General features: G+C 52.5%; 1 protein-coding gene across 3 annotated transcripts in view; it reads left to right on the top strand.

Annotated features, from left to right (window-relative positions):
- Positions 1 to 13,669, top strand: part of LOC144945017 (histone-lysine N-methyltransferase MECOM-like) — a 247,443-nt gene that overhangs the window by 216,682 nt on the left and 17,092 nt on the right. For all 3 annotated transcript variants that reach the window (XM_078873180.1, XM_078873181.1, XM_078873182.1), the window contains exons 5-7: positions 139 to 337; positions 4,366 to 4,513; positions 6,015 to 6,168. In XM_078873180.1, the coding sequence (XP_078729306.1) occupies positions 139 to 337; positions 4,366 to 4,513; positions 6,015 to 6,168 (501 nt within the window). The remainder of the gene's footprint in view (positions 1 to 138; positions 338 to 4,365; positions 4,514 to 6,014; positions 6,169 to 13,669) is intronic.

The following is a 13,669-nucleotide window of genomic DNA, read 5'->3' as shown; positions in this document are numbered from 1 at the left end:
GTAGTAGCAGCTGGGGTAGTGATAGGAGCAGTGGCAGGTGTTGAGGTAGGCCTGCTCATAGCTGGAGATGATTGTGACGACGGTGACGATGATGAAGACGACGACGGCACGCCCTGCGTGTCTGCGCGCGTGCAACAGACGAGCCGCGCTTCCGCTGCGGCGAGTGCGACGAGCTGTTCCGCTCGAAGCAGGACCTGCGGCACCACCAGCGCTTCTCGTGCCACAGCGGCAGCTCGGTGCTCGCCTCGCTCAGGCCCGAGATCTCGCCGGCGACGCCGGACGCCGGGCAGATCTACGAGTGCCGCGACTGCGACCGCATCTTCCCCAATGCGTACAGGTGAGGCCACGTCACCCCGGCGTCTCGTCGCTTCCGCCGGCCCCGGGGGTCGTCGAAGAGGGGGGTCGCGGCTCTCCGACGCCGCGCATCGTTCGGCCACGGCGGTGTCCGTTTCGTTCCGGTCAACGCAATCGAGCGGCCGTCGTCGTTTTGCAGATTGCGTGGCGATGCGTCTGTTCGTCGATTCACCGTCGGCGTCATCAGTTGTTTGTTGTTCATGTCGCGTCTCCACCCGTGCGATGAGTCTCCATTCCTCTGGGGGCCGTTCTCCGACACCGCCGCCATCATTGTCGGACAACGATGTTGTCAGCGATGATCGTGGAGGTGGCCGCCGTGTCTCTGCCGTCGCAGCGGCCGCGCGGGACCTGGCGGAGGAGAGTTGGTGGCATTGACCCCTCTGACCCCCAGCGATGACCTCTGCAGTGGAAAAACAAAAGACGCGCTGCCGCGGGGCGTCGTGTAGAAATCGTTTTTACTCCGTGTCTGCCCGGGTTCGAACCTTAGGCCGTCAGCGTTGTTGCCGGCTCGACGCTCTGACGCAAGCACCTCGCGCGGATTTGTTTGGATTTTTGTGTCTCTCTCGAAAGCGAGCGTGGCCTCTCCAGGCCTCGATCGCCCCCCCACCTACGGTAGATGAGCCGCTGTTTTGAGTAATTCTGTTTGAATTGCGTTTCGCGCCATATCTCATAACTTCACAGGCAAACAGGATTAAACTTTAATGTCCATGCATGGATTATGAGGCAGGCGAAAGGAACATTGTTGGGAGAGAGGGGCGGTCGTGTTTGCTGCATTCGGCTTGGTGTGTCCGAGTCAATTATGGCAGATTGCACGTCTCTGTGAACGCTGTTACAAAGTCTCGCGTGTGTGTCTGTGTGTCTGCGTACCGTGTTCCTGTGTGTGTGTGTGATTATGTATTAGTTCATGATTACATTTTCGCTTTGTGGGTAGTGGTAGTGTGATTGGCGCGCACTGTGTTATGAACCCGGCGACCCGAGTTAGATTCCTGCTCACAGCCAACAACGGTGACGAATATTTTAATCAGGTTTTGCGCCTCCCCTAGGTCGGCTCAGCCTTAAACGAGTACCTGGTGTGGTGTGTGAACATCATTACCGGTTAGACAAAGGTGGCCGGGCGTGGTGCTAGAAAACCCACCACCTCATGCGCTATGCCAGGCTTAATAGGTGCTCGCAAACAACAGCATATGCCTGGCTTGGCGCTGGCTGTACCACTCGCATTTTTATTAAATCCACTTTAATAGGTACTTGCTCAAAGCACTTTCCACGAGAGTCTATTAAGCTCAATGGGTGATGTATGTGTATATTCCCTCTTGGGAGAGCACACACACACACACACGCAATATATGTGAGAATAGATCTCATCAGATTCTATAACCAACATTTGTATGCACCGCCACTAACGACGCGGGCGTTGGGGACAATGAACACTTCAGTTAATCACGCCTTAACGAAATGTAACGTCGATTTCTCTCTCTTGGCTATGAAGAAGGGCTATTGCGTGAAAGGTGTCCTATTTATATAACTTTTCCTTTGAAGGACACAAAATGAATAAAATAAAATAGTTGAAGTTCATGGATTTGATTATATGAACATTGCACGTCAAGAATTTGGCTTACGGTGATCCGTTTGTTTACTATTTGCGAAATTAATCTTAAATTTTAAGGCAGCTTTGACCTCACGGCCCCTTAAGAGCACCTTTAAAATATATTATAATATTCATTTTAAGTGTGTGTATTTGTTCTTTGTTTGTCTCAAATGGTGCGTTCTTAAATCGAGTGTAATTGTTTGTTGATTTAGCGATAAGTCAAGAAATATCCGAGTCTGTGCTCTGTGGTTGCCCCGAGTGAATGGGGGTGGGGGGCGGGGGGGCGCGGTGGGGGGGGGGGGGCAGCGTGGGGGGGGGGGCGCGTGGGGGGGGGGCTATGTCAGTGTGCCCAACCCCTGGCGGCCAGCTGGCTCATAATCTCAGGAACGTAAACGCGGCCCCCTTCAAACGAAGATTTGCGTGAGACAACCAAAGGCTGCTGCTTGTTTCTTCAAAGCCCGGCAGACGGAGTCCGAGTAGGAGAGAGATCCATCTCATGGACGGGCATTGAGTCCCAGAATCCAGGGACCTTTCCACTGACAATGCACAACCTCCTTGTCCTCTTGAGATGTCCTCTCGAGATGACCTCTCAATTAACCGCCAGAGGAACCGATCCGGAGAATCGCTGGGTTTGTGTTGCAATTTGGGGCACTGAACGATCTTTTGTGAGGTGTGGGGGGGGGGCGGTTTGAGCCCAAGTCTATCGGGGGGCCTCTTAAATCACGCACCACACCCTAACCCTTGATCCCATTGAGCCACCGGCAGCCGATATACGGCTCACAAAGAACCACTGCCATCTATTCTATCGGCGGTCGTTTCAAAATTGATTCTCCGAGAGCTTTTGATAGTCTCCCCGTTGTCACTGCACGTTTGTCGATGGGCGACGTTATTTCCCGTCGTTTTTTGTTGGGACATCCGTCCTGCTAAAGTCAGCTCGGCCAGACCATCTCTCCAGAGCGTCGGCTGTGCCTGACATGGCACTACTCGAGGTGCGGCATAACGTACGATTCGGATATCTGCTCGTTGGTACCGGCTGAGCTGGCGGGAATTGAGCGCGATCACCTTCTCCGTAATAGAAGTGTTTTTGGGGTTGTGGGTTGACTCTCCAACACAACGGTGTGCTGAACGAGTGACGAATTGGCACATTTTCTTTGCGTGACAAACCTTCCTAATTTTCAGGTGGTGCGGGTTAAATGACACATTTTTATTCACGCGCTCCAACCCTAAAAAAAAAACTCTTTTGGATAATGTTGCTTGCGAAAGCCTACCACGTGCTAAACTCACCTTATCCGTACGACGCCGAAGATTTACCCAGGGACAGGCTGACCGAGTCTCAAGACTTTATTTCTCAGCAGGGTCCCGCTGCATCGGGGGTATGTCCAGCCAGTTGATATTAATGAGGGATTGGCAACACGTGGTGGAAGAGCGGGGAGGGTACGAGGGGGTAACACTCGACGCTGCTGAAGCCCAGCCCACCTGACAGCATCACGTCTACAACACCTGGCAAGCCCCAACCGTCTCCCATCCAAGTGTTAATTAGGCTAAAGCCCTGACTAGCTTCCAAGATCTGACAAGGCCCGGGCACATTTAGGTTGATTTGGCCAATACAAGTAAATTACGTGATAACGATTTCAAATTAGCCGGTTGTCACATAGTTTCACGGCATCGAGATGTTAACTACCTCGCCTGGTATGCAGGAGGGTCATGGGTTCGATCTCAACCCTGACGGTGCCTGCTGTATATTTGGAGTTTGTGGTCTCTCTCTCCTCGTGGTCGCGTGGATTTTTCTCCGGGTCCTCCGATTTTTCCCTCCACATTTAGAATCAACATCACGCGTTTGAGAGTATTTGGCTGCGATAATTTTCAACGTGTTAAGCCACTTCCTTGAGCTGTCATTTGTGGCCAAGTCACTTCTGAAAAAGAGCTGTATAGCCCAGTGGGCCTTACCTGGTCAAAAAAAATAGTTTAAATAGTTTAGTTCTCAATCACACAGCTCATGCTGTCAGAAACGAGAGGGCGATAGGCAGGGGGGGGGGGATGTGGCACAGATTTGACAGCGGAGATGAGGCTGACCGCTTACGATCAATTCGCCGAAACCAAACTTTTTTTTTCCTCTCGGCATGGATGGCTGGGAGGGAAGGGAGTTCCAGACTTTGAGAACAGCATTCATATCTAATCAATGAAAGTTGTTACCCATAACATTACCTGTTTTTTTTGTGTTCAGGTCACAGCGTTATTGACGAAATAATTGTTGTGTTTTTGTATGAAAAGGAGAATTAATTTGATGAGAACGGCGCTCCATACGGGATGAGTTCTCACGCCGGCTCCATCGCCACGTCCCCCCCCTCCCTGCACCCTCCCTGTCGTTGCCCACACCCCCGCACCCCCCCCCCCCCCTATCTCCGTTGTCTTATTTTTGCGAGCAGCCTGGAAAGGCACATGGTGATCCACACGGACGAGCGCGAGTACAAGTGCGACCAGTGCCCCAAGGCCTTCAACTGGAAGTCCAACCTGATCCGCCACCAGATGTCGCACGACAACGGCAAGCGCTTCGAGTGCGAGAACTGCGACAAGGTACGGCAGCAGCAGCAACAACAACAACAACGATGACCATGTAGTTCACCGCGATTGTTTTTCCGTCCAGGTGTTCACCGTCGTGGTTTCCGTGCAGGTGTTCACAGTCGTGGTTTCCGTGCAGGTGTTCACCGTCGTGGTTTCCGTGCAGGTGTTCACAGTCGTGGTTTCCGTGCAGGTGTTCACAGTCGTGGTTTCCGTGCAGGTGTTCACAGTCGTGGTTTCCGTGCAGGTGTTCACAGTCGTGGTTTCTGTGCAGGTGTTCACCGTCGTGGTTTCCGTGCAGGTGTTCACAGTCGTGGTTTCCGTGCAGGTGTTCACAGTCGTGGTTTCCGTGCAGGTGTTCACCGTCGTGGTTTCCGTGCAGGTGTTCACAGTCGTGGTTTCCGTGCAGGTGTTCACCATCGTGGTTTCCGTGCAGGTGTTCACGGTCGTGGTTTCCGTGCAGGTGTTCACCGTCGTGGTTTCCGTGCAGGTGTTCACCACTGTGGCTTTCACGCAGGTGTTCACAGTCGTGGTTTCCGTGCAGGTGTTCACCGTCGTGGTTTCCGTGCAGGTGTTCACCGTCGTGGTTTCCGTGCAGGTGTTCACAGTCGTGGTTTCCGTGCAGGTGTTCACCATCGTGGTTTCCGTGCAGGTGTTCACCGTCGTGGTTTCCGTGCAGGTGTTCACCATCGTGGTTTCCGTGCAGGTGTTCACAGTCGTGGTTTCCGTGCAGGTGTTCACCGTCGTGGTTTCCGTGCAGGTGTTCACAGTTGTGGTTTCCGTGCAGGTGTTCACAGTCATGGTTTCCGTGCAGGTGTTCACCGTCGTGGTTTCCATGCAGGTGTTCACCGCTGTGGTTTCCGTGCCAGTGTTCACCATTGTGGTTTCCTTGCAGGTGTTCACAGTCGTGGTTTTCGTGCAGGTGTTCACAGTCGTGGTTTCCGTGCAGGTGTTCACAGTCGTGGTTTCCGTGCAGGTGTTCACAGTCGTGGTTTCCGTGCAGGTGTTCACCATCGTGGTTTCCGTGCAGGTGTTCACAGTCGTGGTTTCCGTGCAGATGTTCACCGTCGTGGTTTCCGTGCAGGTGTTCACCGTCATGGTTTCCGTGCAGGTGTTCACAGTCATGGTTTCCGTGCAGGTGTTCACCATCGTGGTTTCCGTGCAGGTGTTCACCATTGTGGTTTCCGTGCAGGTGTTCACAGTCGTGGTTTCCGTGCAGGTGTTCACCATCGTGGTTTCCGTGCAGGTGTTCACAGTCGTGGTTTCCGTGCAGGTGTTCACCGTCGTGGTTTCCGTGCAGGTGTTCACAGTCGTGGTTTCCGTGCAGGTGTTCACAGTCGTGGTTTCCGTGCAGGTGTTCACCATCGTGGTTTCCGTGCAGGTGTTCACAGTCGTGGTTTCCGTGCAGGTGTTCACAGTCGTGGTTTCCGTGCAGGTGTTCACCATCGTGGTTTCCGTGCAGGTGTTCACAGTCGTGGTTTCCGTGCAGGTGTTCACCGCTGTGGCTTTCACGCAGGTGTTTACCGACCCCAGCAACCTGCAGCGGCACATCCGCTCGCAGCACGTCGGGGCGCGCGCACACACCTGCACTGACTGCGGCAAGACGTTCGCGACGTCGTCCGGCCTCAAGCAGCATCGGCACATCCACAGCACCATCAAGCCCTTCAGCTGTGAGTGCTGCCGCTCCTCTCCTGCCGTTGTCATCGTGGTCGTCATCGCCAGCCTCGTCGTCGTCATTATCGGCATCACCAGCGTCATCGTCAGCATCATAGCCAGCATAGTCGGCGTCATCGCCAGCATCGTCGTCATTGCAAGGACCATCGTCGTCATCATCATCAGCATCATCAGCGTCGTCAACATCATCATCATTAGCAGGGTCGGCATCATCGTCAGCATCATAAATGCTGTTGCGACTGCTGCTGTTGTTGTTGTTGTGTTGTTGTTGCCAGTGGTGGTTGCTCTGGCCCATTGGGGACCCTAATCAAGAAATGCCTTGTGGGGGCCCGGCCCTTTGGATTTATAAATATCCACGTGTGAGAGTAGAAAGCCAGAGACGCGAGAGTGAGGTGAGAGAACTGGACACCAATGTCGAGGTGTGTCGACATGGGAGTAAATGTGCGTACACCAGATAGCGATGGGAGTGATTTAACTGGCTTTAAATACATAAATAATCGTACTTCATCTTTTTTAGGATCTTAGGCTGATATTTTGGTTGAATCCGGAGTCCCTTGAGCTGCTTGGGCCACTAAGAGTTTTCTTGTATGGCTCCAATATACCGCACGTGGTGACACCACAACATATGGTGACTCAACTTCCGTGGTCCAGTTATCACTGGGACTACTGATTAAAGCAAATGAACATGAGACAACACTTGAAATGAGTTTCACATCCAATTATCCATGATTATTCGGAGCGAATAAACCCGTATCCAGCTGGGTATTTGTCTTGTACGTCTTCCCGTATCGGTTTTCTTTTTCTTCCTGAAAGTTGCGAACACGGGACTCGGAGTGACCCGGCAAGCCGATGCCGCCAGTTCACCGTGCCCCCACTTACAGTCAAAGTGCTGACTCGACGTTGTATGGACGTCGTGAGGACGTTGGGGGAACGTCGGGGGGACGTCGGGGGGACGTCGGGGGGACGTCGGGGGGGACTGTGATTTTTCAAAGTTGGGGTTTTGCTCTCTTGCGGAAAAAAAAAAACAGATGGACGTGTGCAGATGGTGCTGCGATCCATTTGTCTCGTTTGCCGAGTACGTAAAGGTTCATTATAGAACGCTGATGGTTCTAATAATGAGTTGTCATAGCTGATTGCTTAACCGGGTGACGAATGGGTTGTCAAATGCGTGTCATGCGATGGGGTTTTTAGAACGCCGCATTAACTTATGCTAATGCCGCCGGCACGAGCCGCGTCGTCCCTGGTAGAGGCAGCCCTCGCTGGCGCTCGCCGGCGCTTGCCGTCTTTCGCAAAGCAAAAAAAAAGTGCATGATGTTAAAGAGCAGAGGGGGGGGCGAGAAAAAGTACGAGAAAACTAGAGCACGTCACGAGATTAGTTGGGAAATAAATGACAGTCCGACCTGATGACGGAGACTTGTGTTGCCTCCGAAACGTCGTGATTTTTTTTATTATTTTACTTTTATTAATTTTAATTTTAATTTTTTTACCTACGTGACTCTACCGAAAAAACCTAAGAATATGAATCCTTGCAGTCACAAAAGCTTCAAATCTAGAAATAAATGCCCGCTGTTCTGTTTGCACTTTCTTCACTTGAAAAAAAGTAAAAAAGATCGTGCAGGATGCCCGGCGGGTTTCAAACGTTAACCTGCTGCGTCCGAGCGGAGAGCCGGAGCGAGAAATCGACTTTATAAATTAATCTTACCGGCGCCTCCTCGCCCCGCGGAAGCTCCGACCACGGTTAGATTGCGCGATCCGCATGTGTGGAGCAGCCACGTGATATAGCGGCGGGCAGTGAGCTCCTCCACGCCACTGACAGAAAATCTCAACTCATTCGTCAATAACGCTGCAAGTCGCCTTGCAAGAAGGGGTGTGTAATTGGCGGAGGTTTCACCTATGGCTCTTCTTCATAGCAGAGAGACGGAGTGAATGAGAGTTGGAGACTGCACTTAAACACTATGGGGCCTGATAAGAATTTAATGTTACATCTCTCAAGCCTTTAAATCTCTCTAGCCTCTCTATTTATGCGTCATGAAGAAGGCTCATTGCCTGAAACGTTGCCTATTATAGTTGTTTTTCTTTTAAAAGCCACGGTGTTATTTGACCGAACTGTGTAGTGAGTCTTTTTGTTATTTGTGCCTGTGCACCACTGCCAATGCAGCATCAGCGTATAGACTTCGGATCCCAGTCAGCGTGATCCATTGTCCTGCAAAGGTCAGCAAGACAACGACCACCACCTATTCAGACTGCTCCACCCCGAGGGAATTTCATTGTGGGCATCCCATTGAGAGGCCATAGCAATGCTGAGCTTTTAACATAGCGCCGCCAACAATAATGACGTGGCCTTAATTCGCCCTCCATGTTCGAACCAAATCTCCGCTCGAATTATTTTCAACGGCGGCAAAAATCGCGACGCAGCGACGGCGCTCACGTGGGTTCACCCCTCTGTGACGCTCAACCTCGGCGGCACTAGTGCAGGCGTCGGCAACCTGCTGCTCCGGAGAGCCGCGTGCGGCTCTCGAAGGAACCGCTTGGTGACCTTATGTATTAAGGGCCGGCGTCTCGTATTCTCACCGCGTGTATCGTGGCATCTTGAAATACAGATTTTTTTTTTACTGAATTCGACAAAAACGGTTCTTGTGGTTGTTTTGGTCGCCGACCCGTCTGGCGCAAGTCCTCCGACGGGGCGATGGCCGTGACATTCTTCACCTTCAAGTTACGTTCGCTCTCCCTACGGGGGGGGGGGGCTTCATTCAGACTCCATGAACCGTAAGCTGTGCGGTTCGGCGTCGCCGCCGCCGTGTTTGGGGGTCGTGTGCCGCGTGTCGCTGGTCACGGCGTCCCGACGTTTCGCTCCGCGCGCCCAGAGCTCTCTAAACCCCGAAGGAGAAGTGATGAGGAGGAGGAGCACCAGACTCTGCGTCGCAGCGCTCGTTAGGCTAAAGGAGGAGGTCATTTACAGCGCAAGAACACGTCGCCTGCAGCACCACGACAGTGCCAACTTCGTACTTCTTACAGATGTAACATTTGACCAGCATGTGGCGGGAGATCACTAGGGGTGGGGGGTGGGAGAGGGAGGAGGGCGACCGAGGAGGAGGAGGAGGGAGAGGGTGGGGGGGGGCACAAAGCGCTTGTAAAACTCGCCGATCATTATCCTAGATTACAATGTCCCGGTCTGTCCGGGGGACCCCTTGTAATTAGAACCCATCGATGACTCGGGCCGCAGACTTCCTTAATTACCCCGTTAATAACGGGAGAGGAGCGGCGGGGGGGGGCGGGGAGCGTCCCTAATGAGAAGCCACGCTAACAGATGGATCGCGGGTGAAATTTACATGTGCCCGGATCTTTAATATCATGTTCATCAGTCGCAGGCCTAATTAAATTCCTGACAGCTAATTATGGTTCGTCGCCCTTCGCGCGCTGGCCGCCGCCCTGCCGGGTTTGGAGAGGGGGGGGGCGGTGGGGGTGTGCCCCCCACCGGCGCACCCCCTTAGCCCAACGCGACGTTTCACCCCCGGCCACTAATGACTTTCTCGCCCTCCTTCATCGGCGCACTCACGTAAATTGCAGTGGCCGAGACAAATGTCACTAAATTAATAAAGTGCCGAGAGACGGGGTGCAGCTACCGGCAAAGAGCAAGGGGGGTTTGTAGGGGTGGGGGGGGGTTGTGTGGGCCGGTGGCGTGGGCAGGAGTGGGGGGGGCGGAACAACGCAAAGTTGAGTCGCGGTAAAACTCCGCGACGGTGACGAGGAGGCGCTAAAGGCGCAGCCCTGCAATTGCCGGGCTCGCGCCGCTGCTGGCCGAAGACTCTCGGCTGACAGGGAGCGCCCGAGGGCCCGCACCTCCTCCCCCCCCACCTCTCTGCTAGAGGCCTTTTGGCCTACTGCTCCACACTAGACAAAGCTGCCTTGTAAGGGGGTGGGAGTAACCCACGTTTTACCCCCACCACCACGTGCGTGACCTGCCAACGGGCTAACCACGGCTACCAATCTATACGGCCGGGTCGACAGAGGGCGGTACAAGCGGGGGAAAGGGGGGGGGGGAGGTTTAAGAAACTCGCACCGCGGTTTTGCTTTGCCGCGCCGGGTGATTGAGCCGTGAACCGGTGACCCCTGCGCTGACCGAGACGGCAAGGCGACGGCTTCCCGTATAGAATCGTGACTTGGCCGCAGTTTGTCGTCAAGAAGGAATCATCTGTTAATTGCAATTGGGACCCATTTTTTTGTTCGCATTTCGTTCGTTTTTTTGTCACCTTACCTATACTTTAGAAGCACCTTCAAAAACTAGTTTCGTGAAATATGCGATCCATATTCATCATCCCAGTGTGCCCTGTGGAACCATATAGTGTTCATTTTTTAGATGGCTCCAGCAGAGACCGATGTCATGTGGTATGTACGTGTGCATGTTGAACTTCTTTCACACCGTTCGGAGCCGACTGTGCTAATCGGGGACAACAAACTAAACACGAAAAGTAGTTCTAAAGAAATTCGTTTTTAATCCACGGTTAAAATCGCCGCTGTCTTTGCCAAGCATCTGCACCATTTGCCCAGGGCCGCTTTAATGAGCGGCCTCTTCGTGGTGTCGTTATAATTTGCGCAAAGTGATGAGAGTTAGTCGGTGGAGTTAAGGGAAATGGGCAGCGTGCTGTGATTCATGTCCAAGTTGTTCATTACTTCCATTATACGCCGCCTGCTTTGTATCGATGATCAATATCCGATGTTGTTTGCGTCTATTTTATTATATTTATGATTGGCGCAGAAGTTTCTTGGTTTCTTCAAAGCCCGTGTTGCCCGTGTAAGTTGTGAGAGTAGCCCCGTACCCTATGTTTACTCAGGGAAGCCTCACTCATTCTCAAGTCTCAAGAGGACCGTGCATCAATCAGTACGTTTGGCCATTTAGTCCATGAGCCCCAGACCAGATACATCACTCAACTTTACTCTCCCTGAGATGGCATTACTCTCTCTCGTGGTTCTGCTGTCTTAATGAGGCCAACAACCATCTAGGGTTCAGTGGTGTAATCAAGTAATTCACTCTTATTAGCCGTGCGACTAAATTGGTACAGCCTTAGGTGGTACCGATTTCTGCCCTGGCCCATGGACTAGTGAACCCGGAGAAAGGCCACCAAACATTTTAGGCGGGTAACACTCGAGGCCTCGCACAGATGCATTCAAAGATCTGCTGTCTCCTGGCCACCTGACTTAGCCCAATGGGTGTTGGGATGTCACAATGATGTGAGATCTACCAAACCCAGCCTCCAAAAGTGCTGGATCAAGAGGCGTCTACGCATCGTAACAACGCAGCTGCGACTCTCTGTCTGCTCTCGTCAGATTCGCACGGACGTTCAGACAGCTCCAGACGCTGAAACAGCATGTGCAGATGAAATCAAAACATGAGATTCTCATGAATCGGCAACAACATTTTTTGCAAACATCCTCGATAATTCTGTTTATCTTGGGAGTACAACAATTTCACGTTTACTTAATACGAGTGACAGGCTTAAAAAAATAAAAAAATAAAAAATCTGGCTATCACTGGGGTGCCCTGCAGATGCAATTGTTTGTTTATGCAAGGCAAGAAAATTAAATATAAACTCCTCCGAATGGCAGTTCATTAAAGCCGCCGCTAAATTAGCAACATATGTCAGCGGGAGAGGAAGGGCTCGCGTCAATCGCTGTGCCCCGCGCCGTGCGGACAGCATCTCCCCCAGCGGCGCAGCGGCGGTGCAGCACGTGTCGTCATCCGCATGATTACGGCTGCGCTTCGCCGAGACGTAATTAAAGAAAAGAGGCATCTAGAGAGATGGAGAGAGAGGCAGAGAGAGAGAGAGCGATGGAGAGAGAAGCAGAGAGACAGATGGAGATCGAAGTACAGAGAGAGACAGAGGGTGTGGTAGAAAGATCTAGGGGAGAGAGATGGAGAGAAAGAGACACAGAGACAGTGAGCGACAGAGACAGAGTGGGAGAAAGAGACAGAGAGAGACACACACAGAGACTGAGAGGGAGATCGAGCATGAAACAGAGAGACAGAAACACATGGATACATGTATATTCTTCATAGACGTTTCAGAATTCAGTCCTATTGCAGTGTCGGCAAGTATTTGATCACCTTCGTGTTTAGTGTGAGGAATAAAATAAAACAGATCTCCTTTCAGCATCGATCCATGATTTATGTGAAGCAGCATTTCCGTGCGAGGGGGCATGCAGGTGGTTACAGGTGGGACCTGGAGCTCACAGTCCCGTGGTGATTTGGGAGGTAGCGTTGACGCCTCTAGGAGTGGGGGGGGGGGCAGCTTCAGTTGTGATGGAGATGTCGCTGAGACTTCGATTGGACTGAACCCTCGAAACGCCTCGTCAAACTCACCGCATACAGCAGCCCGGTTTAATGAGAGATTACGGTAATTAAAGTCGACTATGACGTGGCCATTGTGAAACCTCGGTGTCGCCTGGCTGCCTTGTCATGGCAAAGAGACACATTTGGCGTGGTCACAGGTAGCCTTGGGGTGGGAGCCCGGATTCTAGCAGCCTTGGGGGCCCATGAACGTGGCGCTGCGTGCCCCCCCCCCCCCCCAGTGGCACAGCGTCGTCGGCATGAGTCCTGGTGCCAGGATGGAACTAGGGCAGGGGTCGGCAACCCAAATAACAAGAAGAGAGCCATTTATTTTCTAATTCGGAAAAAAACCCCTCAATATTTCGAGAGCCGCAATGCACTGTGAATACGGAGACGGTGTGGGGTCCTTAATAAACAGCGTCACGAAGCAGCCCTTAAAGAGCCGCACGCGGCACCGGAGCAGCAGGTTGCCGACCCCTGACCTAGGGCTGCCTTCTTCCAAAATTGAACTAAAAATATGTTTATTTTACCAGGTAAGGCCCACTGAGCTATACAGCACTTTCTTCCAGAAGCTACCTGGCCACAAATGATAGCTCAACGAAGTGGCTTGTCACGTGGAAATGTATAGCGGCCAAATACTCTAAACGCGTGTTGATTCTAAATGTGGAGGGGAAAACTGGAGGACCTGGAGAAAAATCCACGCGACCACAGTGAGAACATGCAAATTCCACATAAACAGCAGGCGTCAGGGTCGGGATCGAACCCACGGACCTCCTGCATACCACGCGAAGTTGTTAACATCTCATCACCGTGGCTTCCCTCTGTGAAGTCTGGCACCCAGGCCCCTAAGCACAGTTGCACCGCCTGCACACTCGATGGCTGCGCCGTTCTCTCAGTGTCCCCAAACCCTCGACCTCAAACGACTCCCCCCCTCTCTTTCTCTCCTTCAATGCAGCAGGCATCAGTTGGAAGCCATCGTCGCGGCTCGGCAGTTGAAACGTTGAGCAAGTCCCTTTAAATGCCTCAGCCTCCGTTCACCGGCTGCATAAACGGGTACAGCGCAGTCCGTCGTTGGGCAAGTCACGTGTAGTGGGGTGAAGTGTGGGTAAATCCCACCCCTTCCGAGACGTTTTTGTAAACGATGAAAAAAAGAATAGGCTTTAACCTTTCCG

Source organism: Lampetra fluviatilis, chromosome 36 (genome assembly GCF_964198595.1).
Source record: "Lampetra fluviatilis chromosome 36, kcLamFluv1.1, whole genome shotgun sequence".
Taxonomy (NCBI): domain Eukaryota; kingdom Metazoa; phylum Chordata; class Hyperoartia; order Petromyzontiformes; family Petromyzontidae; genus Lampetra; species Lampetra fluviatilis.
Note: the sequence above shows the minus strand (reverse complement) of the source record. Positions and strands in the feature narration are given on the sequence as shown.